At 35.1% G+C, this 23493-nt stretch overlaps 1 protein-coding gene across 1 annotated transcript in view; it reads right to left on the bottom strand.

Annotated features, from left to right (window-relative positions):
- Positions 1 to 483: 483 nt before the first annotated feature.
- Positions 484 to 23493, bottom strand: part of LOC124249806 (zinc finger protein 345) — a 57716-nt gene continuing 34706 nt past the window's right edge. The window contains exon 4 of the mRNA XM_046681210.1: positions 484 to 1874. Within this exon, the coding sequence (XP_046537166.1) occupies positions 1013 to 1874 (862 nt within the window). The 3' untranslated portion in view covers positions 484 to 1012. The remainder of the gene's footprint in view (positions 1875 to 23493) is intronic.

The raw sequence follows: 23493 nt of genomic DNA on the forward strand, positions 1-23493 counted from the left end.
TTTAGAATCACAAAAAGTGGAGTCAATTACAGTATTTAACCACAGATATTTGGTAAAAATAATGGTATAGTCACATATATTAATACTATTAATACACTTACTTACATGGGATGTTATGTGTAACGTATCTTGTCATTAGAAAGGCAATTTATGAAACTATTTGAATAATATGATTACATTTTCCTTAAAAAATTTATGAAAGGATTTGTTCCAACAATTTGACAATAGTTACATCTCCTTGGGAGGATAAAGGTAATTTTGTTGGCCTCTTTGTAGTTCTTTAAAAATTCAGAGAAAATTACTACAATAAAGTACCAATTTTATTAAAAGAATATTAATTTGTATATAAAAGTACAGTTTTATCAATGTTAAAACATATTTCTTAAAGTAACATTTTAAATAAAATGATACAGATGCAGAGATATACAGTTAGAAATTTATTTTTAAAAAATCAATTGAAGATTCTCCAAATCGGATGTGGGATATAAAAGGACTGTCATTAAATCCAAGCTTATAATACTAAGAATATAAAATGTCATTAAACTGTGCATAAAAAGCATCAGGAAATAATTACTGGATAAGTGGTATTGGAATAAGAATTTCGGTGAGAACAAAATAAATTTAAAAATTTAATGTGCAACTTACGATAGTACTTTAGTTATGTGCAAACCAAACTAATCCTAGCTAAACAAAAAATAAAGTGGATTTAAAGTATTTTTAAATAATAAAAATGCAACAAAGAAGATTTTTCACTTTCTACACTCATGATTAGAAAGTTTTTGAAATTTAGAAAAAAGTGAACTGTTGATAAAGGCTTTCCAATGTTCATTTTCTTCTTATGATAGTCAAACTGTGAAACACTTAAGGCATTCTTGTATTAATTATATTTTTATGTTTTTCCCACCGATGAATTTCTTAGGATTTCTCCTATTAATTTTGTTTCCAGGGTTTATCTCTCACGTCAGGTGACCTAAAAGGCATGCTCAAAAGTCTTACAAAGCCTCCTTTCATACTATTTCTTACCATTATGAACTTTTTGATGGCGATTAAGATTTGAACCTCTTGCAAAAGCCTTCCCACATTCCTTACATTTATATGGTTTCTCACCAGTATGAATTCTTTGATGCAGAATAAGGTCTGAAGAACGAAGAAAGGCTTTCTCACATTTGTTGCAAGTATGTGGTTTATTGCCAGCATGAATTCGCTGATGCCGAGTCAGGTATGTTGCACAAGTAAAAACTTTCCCACATTCATTACATTCCCAGGTTTTCTCACCAGTGTGAATTTTCTGATGTTGTATAAGTATTGAATCTTTACTCAAGATCTTTCCACATTCCTTACATTCACACAATTTCTCACCAGCATGAATTGATTTATGTCGAGAAAGTTCTGATGAACGACGAAAGGCCCTTTCACACTCCTTACATTTATAGGGTTTCTCACCAGTATGAATTCTCTGATGCTGAGTAAGGTCTGAAGACTGACGAAAGGCCTTCCCACACTCCTTACACACATAGGGTTTCTCACCTGAGTGAATTCTCTGATGTGCTGTAAGTATTGAGGCAGTACTAAAGGCTCTTTCACATTCCTTACATTTGTAGGGCTTCTCACCAGTATGAATCCTCTGATGGCGAATAAAGGCTGAAACATTACTAAATGCCCTAACACAATACTTACATTTGTAAGGTTTCTCACCAGTATGAATTCTTTGATGTTGAGTAAGGTATGAGGAATGACGAAAGGCTTTTCCACATTCTTTACATTCATTGGGTTTCTCACCTGTGTGAATCCTTTGATGTACTCTAAATATTGAACTAGTACTAAAGGCCTTTCCACATTCATTACACTCATAGGGTTTTTCACCAGTATGAATTCTCTGATGACGAATAAGGGCTGTACCATTGTCAAATTCTCTAACACAATCCTTACATTTAAAGGGTTTCTCACTCGTATAAATTCTATGATGCAGGAAAAAATGTGAGGCATTAGTCAAGGCCGTCCCACTTTCCTTACATTCATTAGATTTTTCTCTAGTAAAAATTATCTGATGTTGTATAAAGTCTGAGCCATTATTCAAAGATGTCCTACATTCTTCACATTCATAGGTTCTCATACCAATATGCACTGTGTGATATGAAGTAAGTTTTGAAGTCCTACCAAGGGCCTTCTCATAGTCCTTATAGTCATAGAATTTCTTGCCAGGATGACTTTCTTGATTTGCAGTAAGTTGTGAGTCTTCTCCACAGGCATTTTTATATTTTTTGCATTCATAAGATTTCTCTTCAGTGTTAAATGTTTGATGTAGAGAAAGAGATGTATGCTGAATGAAAGAGGATATGTCTTCAGAGGTACATGACACTTGGTTAAAATGTCTTTCCTGAGATCCCTGTTTAAGTCCATGTTTTGTAAATCCTTCCATTTTAACACGTTGGGATGAATCCATTTCATAATTATCCTTTTTCAGAGACAATTTCTTATTCTCTTTATATTCTGAAAGAAAACACAAACAAAAATGTTCACTTTTTTTTCTTGGAAGACACAAAATTTACAATAGAAAAGGGAGAATTACACTGACATAAATATCTATAAATGTGAATAGAATATATTGTTCTCTTATGGTGGTGCAATTTGAGAGATAAAGTATAGAAATTGAAAAGTGATATAGAAAGGTAAGGGGGAAGCAATTAGGAAAAGATTAAATCAGTGACTCAGATTCTGGAACAAATTCAAAATATACTTTGGCAAAAAACTGGAAGCTTGATAACATACTCTGTTGGAAGGCTATAGGTAAGTAAGTCTCTCTCACATATTGAGCGTAGCAAAAAAAAATGACACAACCACTATAGAGGGCTATCTGCCAGTTTCTAGCAAAATTATATAAGCATTTACCTTTTGACCCAGCAGTCTTAGTCCTAGGAACCCAAACATACACTTTCTGGGAAGAATCTGAAAAGATTTATGCAGAAGGGTATCCACCACAGAACTATTCATAAGAGCAAATGACTAGAACCAATCCAAATAGCCATCAATGTGGTACTACTTGAACTCATATAGTATATGCACACAACAGAGTTCTATACAACTGTATAAAGAAATGAGAAGCATCTATATATCCCTATGGCATAATCATCATGATTTTTTTTAAGTAGAAGAACAAGGTGGAGCAAACGGTATCTAGTGTATGCTACCACTTATATAGAGGGAATGAATGAAGATATATACATACGTGCTCACATTCAATGAAACAATGAAAGGATAAACCATAAAGTTTATAAAAGATCTCCTATGTTGGAGGGAATGAAAACAGTGGGAGGGGACAAGAATGGAAGCTAGACTTCTATGAGTATATGTTGTTTTGTAGATCTGACATTGGAACTTTGTAAATATTTTATAAAATTGTAACAAATTAAATAATAAATGCAAAAATATGAAAAACAAAGTTAAATAGATGAACTTTGTAAGGTATTGGGCTGTTCTATAAGTAGAGATAGAAGGTAATTCTAATGTTGCTAAAACATAAGATTTGATTGTACTTACTAATGGGTTACCAAACACACTATTGAAAAATGTCACATGCTAGTTATGTGAGTGTGCTTATTACTTGAAATGTAAAATACACTTTATAATCACTTCTTTATGTATATTTCCCCCCAAAATATTGAAAAAAATAAGAGGAATAAAGGGGAATAGTCTCAGTTCATCTGATGAGGCTGGTACAAAATGAGACCAGGACAGTATTAGAAAGAAAAATTATGATTCAATCTAATTAATGAATATAGATGTACAGATTCTAAACAACATATCACCAAATTGGATCTAGTAATTTAATAAAAAATAACATCATGACCATTTGAATTCATTCTAAAAATATAAAATTAAAACAGGAAAATTTATTAATGTAAGTCACTATAATAAGGGGAAAAAAAACATGATCCCAGAAGAAAAAATAATTAAACAAAACTCAGCATCCAACATAAAGTAAACCCTTATATGCTATGTATAAAACAGAATTTCATTATACTAATGAAGTGTATCCTCATAAAAATACAGCAAAAATACATACAACAATGAAAGTTTAAAATCAATCCCAAATTCAACTTTGTGGTATTCTTTCCAAAACCCCCCAAATCAGAAGTCTAGTCATCAGAAAAACATCAGACAAATACAAATTGATGGATATTCTACAAAACACCTGACCAGTATTCCTCAAAACTGTCAAGGACATAAACAACAAGGAAAAATCAAGAAACTGTCACAGACCAAGAGAAATGGTCTAAATAAAACTAAATACAATGTGTTATCCTGGATTAGGTCCCCTAACACAAAAAGGACATTAGCAGAAAAACATGAAATCTGAATACAGACTGCAGTTTAGTTAATAAGAATGTACCAGTCTTGGGTTCTTAGTTTTGACAAATATACCACAATAAGGTAGGGGGTGAGGGCTATATGGGAACTCTCTACACTATTTTTGCAACTTTTTTGTAAATATAAAATTATTCCAAACTTTAAAATAAAAAAGAAGGAAAAAACCATACTCATAAAAATCATTAAAAAAGATGAAAACACACAGCAACACCACTTCTATTGAACATTTCCTGGACGGTGTAGCCACTGCAGTAGGACTAGAATGAAGTATTAAGGTTACAAGCATAGGAAAGTAAGAAACAAAACTGAAAATATTTGCAAATTTTGTGATTGTCTACATGGAAATTCTAATTATTGGAATTATTCTTATAACTAATGGGTCATGGCAAAAGTCAACATATAGAACACCAAGAAAGAAAAGTCTATATTATATACCTTTTTGATTTTTGTCACTGAATCTATATGGAATGATTTCCACATCTTATTAATAATCATAATAAAAAGAAAACAAGTACAGTAAAAAAGAGTGCAGAGAGAATAACAGGCCATGTAAAAGAGGGAAGGAGAATTGAGAATATAAATGTGAACATACTTTATTCCTGGAAAAATAAATACAGAAAGGATAAATCAGACTAACCAAAAAAAAAAAAGGTTACCTAGAGTTGGGGTGGCAATGGATGAAGCAGATAGGGATGCGAATATGACTTGTCTAAGTATAATTTTCATAGTTTTGACTTTTGAAGCAAGTAAATGTTTTACATATTCCAAATATAAACTAAAAAATATCTAAACTCAACAATTAAACTGTATATTAGGTTGAAAATCCAGAGAACAGAATTAATCTAACAACTTTTCAAACTAAACTCTGACTGGAAATCCTTAGAGTAACACATTCTAAGCAAAAAACAAATTAAAAAGAAAAAAAAGGAAAACAAAACTAAGAAATCTTGAACTTGACTTAGTAGGTTTTTTCTCAGTAGTTGTGTTAGTTTTCTAATTCTGAACCTATTCTATGGCATTTAGGACAGAAGACGCGTAAATACACTCATATTGTGGAAAGCAGCATTTTTTCACTGTTCAAGGTAAAGTTACAAAATTGAAATGCAGAAAAGTGAGACAGAATCTCATCTTTTGGATTTGAATTTAGAGTTATTAGCATGACTCAATGATAAGAACAGGTTTCCTCTTTCCACTGAATGGGAACAGAAGCAGTGATAGCCCAGCAGTAATGAGCACACTGAATACTCAGGTATTGGTCGCTGAACACTACTCCTTATTAAAAGAAACTAAGCCTTCTTCACGAGTTGGCTAATTCCAAGTGGGGAGCAGGGAAAATACAAGATGAGCCTGGAACATATTTTTGTGTCAGAAAAAAAAGTCATTAAAAACATGAAGACATGAAAAAAGGATGCACAAGCTAGCTGAAAGTGGTCCCCAATAGCCAAATTTGAGACAGTTTAATCATCAAAAAGAAAAATGATTACAATGGATTATAAGATATTTAATTAAAAAAAGAATCAATGAATCTGTAATGCTTCTCAACAAAAGTGGAGAGGAAAAGCTCTTCTTAAAGCAAGACCAATGAATAAATGCAGAAAAAAAGGGATAATTAGAACCTCACCATTTTCTAAGCTCAATGTAATTACTTTGAAGAAGAACTAATGAATGTCAAACCTTCTGGGTGAGCCATTTCTGGAGGACAGTTAGACAGTCTCCAAGAATCAGCACACAGATTAGTCAGTAGTTATAAGGGGCAAAATGTACCTTTCCAATGGAGCGATCTGGCTGTCATCTCCATAACCACTTGATCAACATTACCGTCATGTAATGAGAAAGATTGACTTTCCCTCCTGATATGAGAAATTAAGAAGTACACAACCCTCCCTAAGTATCAGATCAGACAAAACTTTTTAATGTAAACCTAATCATGGAGTGGCAACTAGATAAGTCCTGAATGTAAAACATTCTATAACAATTTGGCCTTCACTGTTAAAACATTTTTATTTTGAAAAACAAAAAAATGGGCAAGGTATTGGTTTCAATTCCAAAACTAAAAAGAACACAGAATGATTTATTTTAAAAAAAGATATACATTCCTGAAGATGATGCAATAAAATTGAACATATGCATTGTATGCATTGATGGAAAAGCTTTAAAAATTCTCTGCTTTAAAAAAATCAATCATAAGAAAATATGGGGGAAAATCCCCTTACAAAAAAATGTATAGAAGAATGGCAGTTTCAATTATAAGTTGAAACTGGAAGAATTTCGAAGGCAACCTAATTATGCAAATATATCTATATTATAATACTGATATAATATATCTAAAAGTTTATTAAGATAGGAAGGCACATGATACAGTATTTTAGAGGAAATCTACGATGCATTTCTATACATCAAATGTGTGTATGTGTGTACATATATGCATGTAATGCATGTGTTATAGTTACCTAGTTGTGGAATGTTAAATGTATTTTAAAAATTCATTTTAAAAATTAACTTGTATCTATTCACCTGTAATTCAGAGGAAAACATGTCCACTATGTCTACACTCTTTTGATTAGACTTGGAGAGGCAATATAGCTCAGGAGCTTAGAGCACATATAGCTTCGCTTCAAACCTTATCTCCAACACTTACTCGTTGTTGACCTTGGACAAGTTATTTCGAGTTTCTGTGCCCCAGTTTCCTCTTCTGTAAATGGAAAAAAAACCCGGTATTTTTAAAAAATAAAAATCTAATCATGTCGTAGTTCTGCTTAAAATCTACTTATGTCCCATTTCACTCAGAAAAACTTCAACTGCAATTTACAAGGTCACCATAAACTGACCCTTTCCAACATACACCTCTCTGATCACATCTCACCCTCCTCTCCTCTTCGTTCACTCTCACCTAGCCATACTGGCCACCTTGGTGCTGCTGACACACAATGAGCCTGACAGCCTCTGGACTTTTGTACTTACTGTGCCCTCTGCCTTGAATTATCCATCTTCACATGCTCTTCTCCCTCACTCCCACTCTATTTTATGTCGATTGCATGCATTCATGCAATCGCTTGATCCTCCTCCCTCACCTCAATCTCTCCTCATCTGCACCCTCTGCCTTCCCATTGCAAGCACATACCCTTTACACTCAAAACTCTCTACCAAGGTGACTGCCATCACTCCCAAGGCTCCAACGATTACAGCTCTGTGAGGCTTTTCCACCTTTCAATCTCCAGCCATTTCTTCTGGTTGTACTATTTGAACTTCTCTTACAATTAATTCTACTTTTTGAAGGACTTTTATGGATTTTTTTCTCAACTCCTAGGCTATAAGTTTCTTAATAGCTCACGTATTTTATAATCTCTACATCTCCCAGAAAAATGTCCTCCTCAGCATAGAATATAGGGAAGTGTTGGTTGAAAAAAATGAATATATGAATAAAGTAATGAATCAAAAAAGTGAACATACTGAATAGCAAAATGTTTAAGAGAGTAACACATATATAGATCAAAGGGCAAAAGACAGTAAGCCAAGGGGAATGAATTAGATCTCAAATAAAGGTAGAAGTCTGTCATTAGAAATATCTACTAGGAATTGAAAGAAAATATGAAAGCAAAGAAGCAGGGACAGTGTTAGGTTCGAGATGGAGGTGTGGGTGTTTGGAAGCTAATGGTGAAGTTTACTTTTCCCTACAGCTGTGGGCCTTTGAAGGAAGATTCTGCAAAACATCTCAAAGATACGGTCTCCTCACTGATCTGGGTTACGCCCTGCACAGCTCTCCCCTTGCCTGATCATCAGTCACTTACCTAGGTACAGGCCCTTTGTCAGCTCACCGTCAAAAACACGCCAAGGCTCCTTCCCTTGCTCCAATAAAGAGATCACGTCTGGCTTGGGAATGGCAAGTCCTATTCACAAGAGAAGAAAGGAGAATTTTTATGTTGTAGGTGTCTCAGGACTCAAATCCTGTCCCGTGATCAGCAAATAAAAGGTGATGCCACTCTTGGAAGGGCCAAAAAAAGCAGAGAAGATAGAGCTTTGGCCTTAGGCCCAATGAAGCTACCCATTTCCAACTCTACAAAGCTCAAGCCATTTCTTTAGGAAGAGGGAGAAGAAATGCATGATACATGAAAGGAATTGAGAAATTCTTCTTGAGGGAAGCAAATACATCAGGGGGCAAAATTTGACTTTTTAGAGATAGGTATACTTACCAACTGAGACCAGGTTGCTATAATTTTCCAACATTACACATCTGTACAAATTCCTTTGAGTTGAGTCCAGGCATGCCCACTCTTCCTGAGAGAAGTCTATGGACACATCCCTGAATATCACAAATCCCTGGAACAAAAAACATGAGTCATACTTGTGTAATGAAAATAAATGACTTCAAGATGAAAGGAGAGGAAAAACATAAAAGTAGAGGAAGTAAAGGAGAGTTTTACAGGAAAGGAAAGAGATGGAGAGCAAACAGACCGGAGTCACTGCCTGTGATGAGTGAAGAATAGAGTCAGTGTTAATCAACGAGCAGGCCTCACACAACCTAATTCCTGCAGACAAAAACTCTGTGCCCAGAGGATTCCAGGATCCATTCTGGTTTAAAAATATATTAAATTCAATTAAGAGGAATATCCCAATTAAAAAGCCAACTTGGATATAGTATATTTTCAATAAAGAGAAGTAACTTCCTGCTTCCCCTTCTCCTGTGAAAAGCCAAGTTATAAATAATTGGTAAACTCTTGGCAGGATATCAGAGGATAAAATTTTAGAATAATAGGAATATAGAGAAGGTCCTAACATTTTCAACAATCAGAAAGCAAGTCACATAAAAGACACCAGGAAACAGAAACACAACGGCCTGCTCAATAGCACTCTTCAATGGAAACACAAAACAAAATATGTGACCAATTTTGCAATACTGAAAGAGAAGTGAATTCCTGACTAGAGTTATTTATCCAGCCAAAATTCACACTAATGTGAGGGTTGTATAAGACATTTTAGATAAGCAAAAGCTCAAATATATAACTCCTACATACCTTTTTTTATTCTTTTATTTAAAACAGATTTTTCAGCTTTATTGAGGTATAATTGACAAATAAATTGTATATTCTTAAAACGTATAACGTGATGATCTAACATACAGATACTTCGTGAAATGATTACCACAATCAGGTTAATTAACACATCCATCACCTCATGGAGTTACCATTTTGTGTGTGTGTGCATGGTGAGAACACTCAAGGTCTACTCTCCTAGCAAATGTCAAGTACATAACACATCACTGTTAACTATAGTCACTACAATGTACATTATTAGATCCCCAGAGTTTATTCATCTTGTAACTGAAGGCTTGTACCCTTTGACCAGCATATCTCTATGTTCTCCACCCACTAGCCCCTAGTATCCACCATTCTCTTTGGCCTCTAAGAGTTGGACTTTTTTTTATTTTTAGATATACAGGTAAGTGAGATCATACAGTATCTGTCTTTCTCTGTTTGGCTAATTTCACTTAGCATAACGTCCTCGAGATATATCTGCAAATGGCAGGATTTCCTTCTTTCTTATGGTTGAGTAATATTCCATTATACGTATATCTATCTATTGATAGATTGATGGATATCTCACATCTATTTTTATCCATTCCTCCATCAATGGACATTATTGTAAATAATGCTGCAATGAAAATGAACATGGGAGTGCAGATATCTCTTCAAGATACTGATTTTGTTTCCTTTGGACATATACTCAGAAGTGGGACGGCTGGATCATATGATAGTTCTAATTTTAGTTTTTTGAGGAGTCCCCATTCCATGTTCTATATGGCTGTACTAATTTACATTCCAACCAACAGCATACAAAGTTTTCTTTTTATTCACATCCTCACCAACACTTATCTGTTGTCTTTTTGATAAAAACCATCCTAACAGGTCTAAGGTGGTATCTCACTGTGGATTTGATTTGCTTTTCCCTAATGATTAGTGACGGGGAGCACCTTTTATGTACCAGTTGGCCATTAGTATATCTTCTTTGGAAAAATGTCTACTCAGGACCTTTCCCCATTTTTTAATAGGGTTACTTGTTTTTTGGCTATTAAGTTGTATAAATCCTTATATATTTTGGATATTAATGGCTTATCAGATATATGGTTTGCAAATATTCTTTCTCATTCTGTAGGTGGCCTTTTCATTTTGTTGACTTTCCATTGCTGTGCAGAAGCTTTTTAGTTTGATGTCATCCCACTTGTTTAGTTTTGCTTTTGTTGCCTTTGCTTTTGGTGTCATATCCAAAAAATCATTGCCCAGACCAATGTCAAGAAACATTCCTGACGTTTTCTTCTAATAGTTTCTTCTAATAGTTTTATGGTTTCAGGTCTTACATTTTCTTCACTGTTTTTCATTCTTTTTTCTTCGTTTTCTCTGACTGGATAATTTCAAATGATCTGTCTGTGACTTCACAGATTCATTCTTCTGCTGGATTAAGTCTACCGTGGATGCTTTCTATTGCATTTTTCATTTCATTCATTGTATTCTTCAGCTCCAGAATTTGCCTGCTTCTTTTTTATGATGTCCATCTCTTTGTTAAACTTTTTTGTTTTTGAGTTGTTTTTCTGATTTTGTTGAATTCTTTCTGTGTTTTCTTGTTTCTCATTGAGCTTCCTAAAAACAACTCTTTTTGATTCTTTACCAGGAAAATTGCAGATCTCCATTTCTTTGGTGTTGGTTATTGGAAAAGCACTGTGTTCCTTTGGTAGTGTCATGTTTCCTTGATTTATCATGTTCCCTGAAGTCTTGCATTGCTGTGTTCACATTTAAAGAAGAAGTTTCTTCTTCCAGTCTTTACCCACTGGCTTTGGGAGAGGAATACCTTCTTTCAGCCCTTTCTGTGGACCATTTTTCTGAGAAGGTAATAGAGGACATGTTATATCAAGACCAGACAGTAAAAGAGCAAAGAGTTACATAAGAGATCAAGAAAGAAAAGCAACATAGCAGAGTGGCAAGAGAAGGTACCAGCGTAAATATAAAATGGAAAAGCTAGGACAACAGCTGAGAAGCAAAGATAAAAATTTGTCCAGATGGCTGCAGTGGCCATGGAAGAACATAAGAGACTCCTCAGGAAATAATGTTCAGCAATGTGGAAATTGCTATTAATATGTATGTAATAGAGATATTGTTACATTTTGAAATATTAGCAATAAATACTAGAAAACTAGGTGAAAAAAAATTCATCCAAAAAATTAACTTCAGAAAAAAATGAAGAGTTATACAAAGTTATCTCTCATGATGACTATTTAGGAATGATTTTTTACTTCAAAAGCTTCCAAAAATTAAAGCACTTCTTCCACAATAACACTTTTAATTTTGAATATAATGACTCTTCTACTCCAAAACACACTAAATAAATATAAGAACTGATATGTGAACATTATGTGGTTTTAGGCACAAACAAACACCAATTTACTTGCTACAACAATTTCTAGTCAGAGACTATAATATGGAACACATTTCCATTGTTGTGACATTTGGATGAGCCTCAACTATTTTCTTTGTATACTTTGCCAAGTGAGAAGGTGAAGAGAGAGTGTTGTCCAGGATTCTTTGGAATGTTACGCATATGTACCACTATTGACGTGTGTTTCAATGCACTGTTGTGCTTACCCTTTATTTTGCCTTAAGGCAGTCTGCGTGTGTACTATACTTTAAAGAGCAGTTTGATTATAAGATAACCAAGAACTCAATAAGGTTGAAAAATTGGTGATTAAAATGGGGTAGAAAGAAATATATATATTCAATTGTTTAATAAATAACAATGTGAGAATAACTGGAAATCTAGGAGCAAATGCCATTAGTTGAGGGTCAGTGCCTTTGAGGAGTTCGGCTGAAACTGCATGACAGGGGAAACACTGGTGGTTTTTTTCCATTATAAATCTTTCAGTGCTATTTCAATATTTAGTATCTAATAAGAATTAATTTAACTATCTTCATTACAGAAAATAAAATTTGTATATAACTTAAGACATTTTAGAAGCTCTTGGTTCATTTTCATGACACATTTTAGTATAAATATATTTTCCCCTATAGAAACAAATTTATTTCATCAACAGCATTGCTAGGAGAAGCATATATATCATAGAGAGGCAACTTTCTTTAAGACCCTCAAGGTTGGTCTGAACTCTGACATTATGATTCTCAAGAACATATGCCTTGGGCTGATGTCCTTCTTGTAACCATCTATCATCAAATGTAAATTTTTATTTTTCCTGAATTACAGAAAACTAATGAAAAATGATGATAGAGTCGCAAAGAGGGTGCCATCAAATGAAGTCTTGGCTCCACTAACACCACCTCCCATCTTTTCTTACCATGGAGAAGAAATCTTCCCCAAGGAGATAATCAAGAGTTTCCACTGTGAGCTCGAACCTAAGTACTCAGCTCCACCTCACCACATAACTTTCCTGGCATGTCAGGACCCCCAACAAACATCTCTGCTCTATCAGGATTCTTGGCCCCAGTAAACCAAGGAGATGTCATTTAATTAACAGAAAGAATGTATAAACACTTGTTTGCAATTAGAAGGGAGATTAGACAGCAAGTAAAACAGAGATCCCAGAGCTGTGTGCCTGGAATGGGATGAAATGGTTAGGAGGCTCTGGAAGAGATGTTATTGCCCTGGAAAGGTCAGGATAATGAAAGCAAATGGTCATGTGTCCTGGAGGGAAGAATATATTTCAGGAAGGAGAGAGGATGAATCATCTCACCTGGGCCATCGCTTTCAATCTTGTAGGAGATATGTAGTCTTCCTTGAAGGTCCTCTTCTGGAAAAAGGCAGAATCTTGAGAAGGCAGGTTTGATGGCACAGTGCTAGCCTCACAGTTCCCAGAACTAACATATTCAAATGGCTGTCCTTTCCCCTGTTTCCAACCCTGTCCACTCAGGCAACCTGCAACTACCCCGCACCAAACACAGATATGGACAGTGGTGGGTTGGAGAATGTACAAATACCACTCCTTCACTAAGCTTGAGTCCCCACAAACCAGCTGCAGCACGCTGAACTACAGGCACCTGAACCTGGTTGGAGATGGGGATCCAGAAGCTCCTTCCTCTGCTTCTCCTTCTTCCTTCTCCTAAACAGCTCTAGGTTTTTCCAAGCAGTAATAATTCAAAAAGAATAAAAGGGTACATTGTGATGAAAGAACATCTCTCAACTATATACGCCAGACTCCAGGTTTTTCTCCCCATGCGACAAGTACACCTTGAGAGTACATGTCTGTATATATGTGGGTGTGTACATATTTACACATATAAATAAATTTTTTCATAAAATATTGGCTTATTATACCTATTTCTGCACCTTACTATTTTCACATCTTAATACTTCTTAAAATGGTTCTATATTAATACATAAATAACATCCTTTTAATGTTCTACACTTTTCATTAAATTTATATACAATAATTTATTTGACCAATTTGCCATTAGAGGAAATTGACATTGTTTCTAAACTTTTGCTTTAATTATAAAAGCAATGTTTCCATAAACAATATCCTTGTGCATATGCCTGACACCAGTAGGATAAAAGGCTAGAATTGGAATTGCTGACCAACAATACATGAATTTTAAAGTTTGCAAGGTATTTCCAATTGACCTCTATTGAGGTCGCTGTGCCTATCAGGAGGGTGTGAGAAGATTATTCCCCACACAATGGCCAACTTAGTTAATACCAAATTTCTGTATCTTTGCTAGGATAAGAAGTGAAAACAAAAGTTCTCATTTACATTTCTCATAATATTGATAATTATTTTTAAAATATTTTAAGGATAAGTACTTCTTTCTAGTTCTCACTGCAGTTCCTGTTCTATGAAATATTTTTTTATATCCTGGCAGTTTTTTTAAGTTAGTGTTTTTCTCTTATTTAGATTAGTACTTAGTCATAATTTTCAAAAAATGTATCATAGTTTGTTACTTGTATTATATGCAAAAAGTCATACTTATCAAATCTTTTCTATAAGGGATTCTTGGTTTTGCATTATTAAAAAATATTCCTTTACTCTCAAGCTTACATGGAAGATTCACCAAGATAGACTATATTCTGGGCCATAAAACACACCTGAACAAATTTAAAAGAATCCAAATCATACAATGTGTATTCTCAAACAATAGGATTAAATTAGAAATCAATAACAGAAAGATACCTGTAAAATCCCCAAATACATGGAAATTAAACAACACAATTCTAAATAATACATGGATCAAAGAAGAAATATCAAGAGAAATTTTAAATATTTTTGAACTAAATGAAAAAACAACTTGTCAAAATTTGTAGGATGCAGCAAAAACAGTGCTTAGAGGGAAATTTGTAGAAATGAATGTATACATTAGAAAAGAAGATCTAAACTCAATAATGTAAATTTCCACCTTAAGAAATAGGAAAACAACAAATTAAATCCAAAGTAAGGAAGAAAAGAAATAATAAGAATTAGAGTAGAAATTAATGAAATTGAAAACAGGAAATCAACAGAGAAAAGCAAAAAAATCAAAAGCTGCTTCTTTGAAAAGATCAATAAAATCACTGAGCCTTTATACAGGATAACTAATAAAAGAAGACAGGACATAAATTACTAATATAAGAAATGAAAGAGGAGATATCACTTCAGATCCCATGGACATTAAAAAGATAAAATAGGAATACTATGAATGACTCACTCTATGCCCACAAATTTGATAATCTAGATAAAAAACAATTCCTTGAAAGATACAATGTGCCAAAACTCATACAAGATGAAACAGACAATCTGAATAGGCATAAATGTATAAATACAATTGAATCAATAATTAATAACCTTCCAAAACAGAAAGCACCAGGTCCAGATGGGTTCACCTGTGAATTCTATCAAACAATTGAAGAAGAAATTATTCCAATTCTCTACAATCTCTTTCAGAGGATGGAAGCAGAGGGAATACTTCCTAACTCATTCTATGAGGCCAGTTATTACCCCAGCACCAAAGCCAGACAAGACATTACAAGAAAAGAAAACTGCAGATCAGTATCTCTCATGATCACAGATGCCAAAATCCTCAACAAAATACTAGCATTTGAACCCAACAATATGTGAAAATAATTATAAACCACAACCAAATGGGATTTATCCCAGGTAAAAAAGGCTGGTTCAATCTTTGAAAATCAATTAATGCAATCCATCACATCAACAGACTAAAAAAGAAAAATCATATGATCATATCAAGAGATGCAGAAAAAGCATTTGAAAAAATCTAACATTCATGATAAACACTCTGAATAAACTAGGAATAGAGGGGAACTTCCTGGAATTGATAAAGAATATCTACAAAATCCTACAGCTAACATTATATTTAATGGTGAGAAACTTGAAGCTCTCTCACTAAGATCAGGAAGAAGGCAAAGATGTCCCCTCTCACCACAGTTTTTCAATATTGAACTGGAAGTCTTTGCTAATTCAATAAGACAAGAAAAGGACATAAAAGGCATACAGATAGGGAAGGAAGAAATAAAAATGTCTTTGTTCATACATGATATGATTGCCTATGGAGAAAATCTGAAAGAATCAACAAAACAAAACAAAAAACAAACCAAAAAACTCTCCTGGAACTAATAAAGGATTACAGCAGTTAACGGATACAAAGTTAATATACAAAAGTCAATCACTTTCCTATATACCAGCAATGAATAAGAGTATTTTTAAATTAAAAAACAGAACATCACTTACATTAGCACCCCCAAAAATGAAATAATTAGGTATAAGTCTAGCAAAATATGTACAAGATCTATATGAAGAAAACTACAAAATTCTGATAAATGAAACCAAAGAAGAACCAAATAAATGGAAAGATATTCCATGTTCATGAATGGGAAGCTTCAACATTGTCAAGGGTTCAGTTCCTCCCAACTTGATCTATAGATTCAATGTAATCCAAATAAAAGTCCCAGCAAGTTATTTCGTGGATACTGGCAAGCTGATTCTAAAATGTATATGTAGAGGCAAAAGACTCAGAATAGCCAACATGATAGGAATGGAAAAGCACAAAGTTGGAGAAAAGAACAAAGTTTCAAGACTTATTATAATGGTACAGCAATCAAACAGTGTGATGATGACAAAAGAACAGACAAATAGAAGAACAGAGTCTCTTTAACAAATGGTGCTGGGAAAACTGGAGAAACACGTGCAGAACAATGAAATTGGACCCCTATCTCACACCACTCACACAAATTAACTGAAAATGGATCAAAGACTTAAACATAAGACCTGAAACTATAAAACTCCCAGAAGAAAACATAGAGAAGGAGCATATCAATATTGGTCTTGGCAATGTTTTTTTTTAATATGATGCCAAAGCACAAAAGACTAAAGCAAAAATCAACAGATGGAACTACATCAAATTCAAAAGCTTCTGCACAAAATAAACAACTAACAAAATTAAAAGACAACCTACAGAATGGCAGGAAAGTTTTGCAAACCATATATTGGATACAGGGTTAATATCCAAAATATATAAAGAACTGGGTCAACTCAATAACAACAACAACAAAAATTCAATTTAAAAAATGGGCAGAAGAACTACATAGACATTTTCCCAAAGAGGACATAAAATTGCCAACCGACACATGAAAAGATGCTCAACATCACTAATTATCAGAGAAATGCAAATCAAAACCCCAGTGAGGTATCACCTCACACTTGTTAGAATGGCTATCATCAAGAAGAGGAGAGACAACAGGTGCTGGAGAGGATGTGGTGAAAAGGGAACCCTTATAAATTTTTGGTGGGACTGTAAATTGGTCCAAACACTATCGAAGACAATATGGAGGTTTCTCAAAAAATTAAAAATAGATCTACCATATGATGCAGTAATTCCACTTCTGAGTACATACTCAAAGGAAATGAAAATAAAATTTCAACAAGATATGCACAAGACTTCAAACATGCACTCCCCATGTTTATCACAGCATTATTCACAATAACCAAGATATAGAAACAACCCAAATACTCAACAAAGGATGAATGGATTAAAAAAAAGATGTGGCACATAAACACAATGGAATATTATTCAGCCATGAGAAGGGAGGATATCCTTCCATTTGTGACAATATGGATGGACTTTGAGTACATTAGGCTAAGTGAGATAGGCCAGACAGAGAAAGACAAGTACTATATGATGTTGCTTATATATGGAATCTAAAAAACGTTAAGCCTGTAAAAAACAGAGAGTAAAATGGTGTTACCATGGGATAGGGGGAGGATGAGAGTGATGGTGTTTAAGAGTACAAATTTGTAACAAGTAAATAGAACCTAGAGATCTAATGCACAGTATAAAGAATACAGACAACAATACAGTACAATAATTATGTAATATGATAAATACTGCATGATAATATTACAATATATAAATGCATCAAAGTAACATGCTGTACACCTTAAATTTACACAATGTTACATGTCAAATTTATTCAACTAAAAAAACAGATCAATGGAACAGAATAGAGAGCCCAGAAATAGTTCAACATAAATATAACCAACTAATCTCTGACAAAGGCACAATAGCAATACAATGAAGCAAAGAAAGTCTTTTTAACAAATGGTGCTGGGAAAACTGGACACCCACATGCAAAAAAATGAATCTATATAAAGCACCTTCACAAAAATTAACTGAAAATGGATCCTAGATCTATGTAAAATGCAAAACTATAAAACTCCTAAAAGGTAACATAGTAGAAAATCTAGATGACTCTGGGTTTGGTGATGACATTTTAGATACAGCATCAAAGGCATGATCCATGAAAGAAATAAGTGATAAGCTGGATTTCATTAAAGTTAAAAACTCTTTCTATGAAAGACCATTTCAAGATAATGAGAACGCAAGCTACTGATTGGGAGAAAAGACATCTGATAAAGGATATATGTCTATTATCCAAAATATACAAAGAACACTTAAAACTCAACAATAAGAAAACAAACAACCACATTAATAAAATGGGCCAAAGAACTTAACAGAAACTTCATCAAAGAAGATATACAGATGGAAAATAAGCCTATGTAAAGATACTCCATATCATATGTCATTGGGGAAATGCAAATTAAAATAACAATGAGATACCACCACATATCTATTAGAATGGTCAAAATCCTAAACACTGAGAACACCAAATGCTGCCAAGAATAGGGATCAACAGGAACTCTCTTTCATTGAGAGTGGCAATGCAAAATGATTCAGAGACTTTGGAAGACAATTTAGCAATTTCTTATAAAACTAAACATACTTTTACCACATGATTAAGCAATTGGGCTTCTTGGTAGGAGTTAAAAACTTACATCCACACAAAAACCTGCATATGGATGTTTATAGCAGTTTTATTCACAATGGCTAAAACTTGGAAATGATCAAAATATCCTTCAGTAGTCAAGTGGATAAACAAACTGTAATACATTGAGACAACAGAATATTATTCTTGAAATAGGCATTTATTGCTTTGAACGTCCCTCTTGGAACTGCTTTTGCTGCACCCCATAAATTTTGATATGTTATATTTGCATTTTTGTTTGTCTCAAGGTATTTTTTAAATTTCTTTTTTCATTTCCTCTTTAGATGTTGGTTATTCAGCAGCATGTTGTTTAATCGCCACGTATTTGTAAAATTTCTGGTTTTCTTGGTGTAATTAATTTCCAGTTTTGTACCATTGTCATTAGAAAAGATGCTAGATATGATCTAAACCCTTTCTTCAAAAACTTAAAAATAGAACTACCATATGATTCAGCAATTCCACGTCTGGGTATTTATCTAAAGAAAACAAAAATACTAATTCAAAAAAGATATATGAACCCCATGTTCACTGCAGCATTATTTACAGTACCCAAGGTATGGAAACAACCTAGGCATCCATCAATGGATGAATGGATAAAGAAATTGTGGTATATATATAATGGAATATTACTCAGCCATAAAAAATAATGAAATCTTGCCATTTGCAACAACATGAATGAACCTTGAGGGCATTATGTTAAGTGAAATAAGTCGGAGAGAGAAAGACAAATACTGTATGATCTCTTTTATATGTGGTCTCTAAAACAAAGAAGCAAACAGAAAAATAAAACCAAGCTCATAGACACAGAGAATAGATTGGCGGTTGCAAGAGACAGTGGGTGGGGTGTGGGAGAAATGAGTAAACTGTCTTGGTTTTTTTTTTTTTCACTTTAAATAAATTGAATAAAAATTTTAAAAAGAATAAGCATAACCCAAGAAATTTGCTAATGAAAATATAATATAAAAAAGGTAAAACCATAAAACTCTCTGTCTGCCATTAGCGGAGGGGCCACGCCCAGCATTCAACTCCGGGAAAGTCCCGGAGAGAATCCCAGAGGGCGAAGTGACCTCCAGCTGCTGTTGCCCGCCCCGTGGGGCTAGGGATTGCCGGAGATCTTGGAGAGGACTGGGGCTGGGTGAAGCTCCAGAGGCCCGCTCCGTGCCCCAGAGAGGAAGATCCAGAGTTCTGCCCAGGCAGCAGACAAAACTCTCTGCTATTAGTGGAGGGGCCACACCCAGCATCCACAATACCGGTAGGGTCCCGGAGAGGAGAATATTAGGCAGGGTAGCAGCTGACCTGCTACCACTGAAATCAGGATCTCCGGCTATCCCCCCAAGACAGGGCAAAGGGCTCTCCGAGTTCCTGGGGAACAGGACTGGGGCTGGGGGGAGTTCCAGCAACCCAGCTCCGTAGCCTAGGGGGAAACCCTACAGGCTCACAGCAGCCTCAGGGAAAGCCTCTGCACAGCACCAGTAGAAAGCACCCAGCCGGCAGCCACAAGGCTGGAAGACCCCGGGACAAAAGCAGCATAGCTTGGTGAACTAACCACAGACTGTAGAAGATGCCAATAGCTCTCCTGCGACCCATAGTGGACAAGTGAGATTTTGTGGGTGCCGACAGCAACGGAGCGACAAATATAAGTGATCCCACCCCTGGCCGCTGGAGAAGCCCATAACACTATTGCAGACCCCAAGGAGGGAGCATGTCTAGGTGGGCTGCAACAGTAGGCACCAGCAGCCTGAAGCCCCCCTGTGATGGCCCCCACAGCAGAGGAGGGAATCCAAAGGACCACTGTGACTACAAGGAGGGGCCCAGGCCCAGTTAGCAACTGCGGACAGGGTTCCTGGTTGGTGCAGTATAAACAGCTGCTCCCCCACCACAGCAGCTGAAACAAGTGAAAGGAGCAACTAAACTCTATCTCCATGTGGAGGCACAAATCAACAACATCAAGCAATATGAAAAAATACATTAAATCTCCAGAACAGAAAGAAAATAACAAATACACAGAAAACAATCCCAAGGAAAATGAGATATATAACCTAAATGATGATGACTTCAAAACAGCCATCATTAAAATACTCAATGAGTTAAGAGAGAATTCTGACCGACAACTCAACGAGTTCAGGAGCTATGTCACAAAAGAGTTTGATACGATAAAGAAGAACCAAACAGAAATATTGCAAATGAAGAACACAATAGAGGAGATTAAGAAAAATCTAGATGCACTGAACAGTAGGGCCGATAATACGGAGGAAAGAATTAGCAATTTGGAAGATGGCAATATAGAATTGCTGCAGGCAGAGGAGGAGAGAGAAGCAAGACTAAAAAGAAATGAAGAAACTCTCCGAGAATTATCAGACACAATTAGGAGATGCAACGTAAGGATTATAGGTATACCAGAGGGAGAAGAGAAGGAGAAAGGGGCAGAAAACCTATTCAAAGAAATAATGGCTGAGAACTTCCAAAATCTGGTGAGAGAGATGGATCTTCAGGTGACAGAAGCCAATAGATCTCCAAACTTTATCAATGCAAGAAGACCAACTCCACGGCATATAGTAGTGAAGCTAGCAAAAGTCAACGACAAGGAGAAAATACTAAGGACAGCCAGGCAAAAGAAACTAACCTACAAAGGAACTCCCATCAGGCTATCAGCAGATTTCTCAGCAGAAACTTTACAGGCTAGAAGAGAGTGGAATGATATATTCAAAAATCTGAAGGACAAAAATCTACAGCCAAGAATTCTCTACCCAGCGAAAATATCCTTCAAATACAATGGAGAAATAAAAACTTTCCCAGATAAACAAAAATTAAGGGAGTTCATTGCCACAAAACCTCCTCTTCAGGAAATCCTCAGGAAAACCCTCATTCCTGAAAAATCCAAAAAAGGAAAGGGGCTACAAAACCAAGAGCAGAGGAGATAAGTAGAAGGACAACAACAGAGAGTAGCAGCTCTTCATCAGAACAGATTAAACCATGGGACGAGAAACAAATGAAATTGAAGAAAACCGGAAAACAAGACACAAAATGTTAGTGGTAGGCCCCCACATCTCAATAATCACTCTAAATGTAAATGGATTGAACTCCCCAATCAAAAGACACAGAGTGGCAGGATGGATCAAAGAACAAGATCCAACAATATGCTGCCTCCAGGAAACACACCTCAGCCCCAAAGACAAACACAGACTCAGAGTCAAGGGATGGAGAACAATACTCCAAGCTAATAATGAACAAAAGAAAGCAGGTGTCGCTATACTAATATCAGACAAGGTAGGTTTCAAAGCAAAACAGATAAAGAAAGACAAAGAGGGACAGTATATAATGATAAAAGGGACTCTCCACCAAGACATAACACTTATAAATATATACGCACCCAACACAGGAGCACCAAAATTTGTAAAGCAACTCTTAATAGAACTAAAAGAAGACATCAACAACAATACAATAATAGTAGGGGACCTCAACACACCATTAACACCAATGGACAGAACATCCAGACAGAAAATCAACAAGGAAATAATAGAATTAAATGAAAAATTAGACCAGATGGACTTAATAGATATATATAGAACACTTCATCCAAAAACAGCAGGTTACACATTTTTCTCAAGTGCACATGGAACATTTTCAAGGATTGACCATATTTTGGGAAACAAAGCAAACATCAATAAATACAAGAGAGTTGAAATAATATCAAGCATCTTTTCTGATCATAATGGTATGAAACTAGAAATCAACTACAAGAAAAAAGCAGAGAAAGGTGCAAAAATGTGGAGACTAAACAACACACTTCTGAACAAACAATGGATCATTGAAGAAATTAAAGAAGAAATCAAATATTATCTGGAGACAAATGAAAATGAGAACACGACATACCAAATCATTTGGGATGCAGCAAAAGCAGTCCTAAGAGGGAAATTCATCGCAATACAGGCTCCCCTCACTAAACAAGAAAAAGCTCACATAAGCAACCTCAAACGACACCTAACAGAACTAGAAAAAGAAGAACAAACAAAGCTCAGAGTCAGTAGAAGGAGGGAAATAATAAAAATAAGAGCAGAAATAAACGATATTGAAACAAAAAAGACAATAGAAAGGATCAATGAAACAGAGTTGGTTCTTCGAAAGAATTAACAAAATTGACAAACCCCTAGCCAGACTCACCAAGAAAAGAAGAGAGAAATCGCAAATTAATAAAATTAGGAATGAGAGAGGAGAAATCACAACAGATACCAATGAAATACAAGAGATCATAAGAGAATACTATGAAAAACTATATGCCAACAAATTGAACAACCTGGAAGAAATGGACAAATTCCTAGACTCCTACAATCTCCCCAAACTGAATCAGGAAGAAATGGAGAATCTGAATAGGCCAATCACAAGTAAAGAAATAGAAATGATAATCAAAAACCTCCCCAAAAATAAGAGTCCAGCACCGGACGGCTTCTCTGGAGAATTCTACCAAACATTCAAAGAAGACTTAATACCTATTCTCCTCAAACTGTTCCAGAAAATTGAGAAAGATGGAGTACTCCCTAACACATTCTATGAAGCCAACATCACTCTGATCCCCAAACCTGACAAGGACAACACAAAGAAGGAGAACTACAGGCCGATATCACTGACGAACATAGATGCAAAAATCCTCAACAAAATTTTGGCAAACCGAATACAGCAATACATCAAAAAGATTATACACCATGATCAAGTGGGATTTATACCAGGGACACAGGGATGGTTCAACATCCGCAAGTCAATCAACGTGATACACTACATCAACAAAATGAAAAACAAAAACCACATGATCATCTCAATAGA

The sequence above is a fragment of the Equus quagga genome, chromosome 13, assembly GCF_021613505.1.
Source record: "Equus quagga isolate Etosha38 chromosome 13, UCLA_HA_Equagga_1.0, whole genome shotgun sequence".
Lineage (NCBI taxonomy): Eukaryota > Metazoa > Chordata > Mammalia > Perissodactyla > Equidae > Equus > Equus quagga.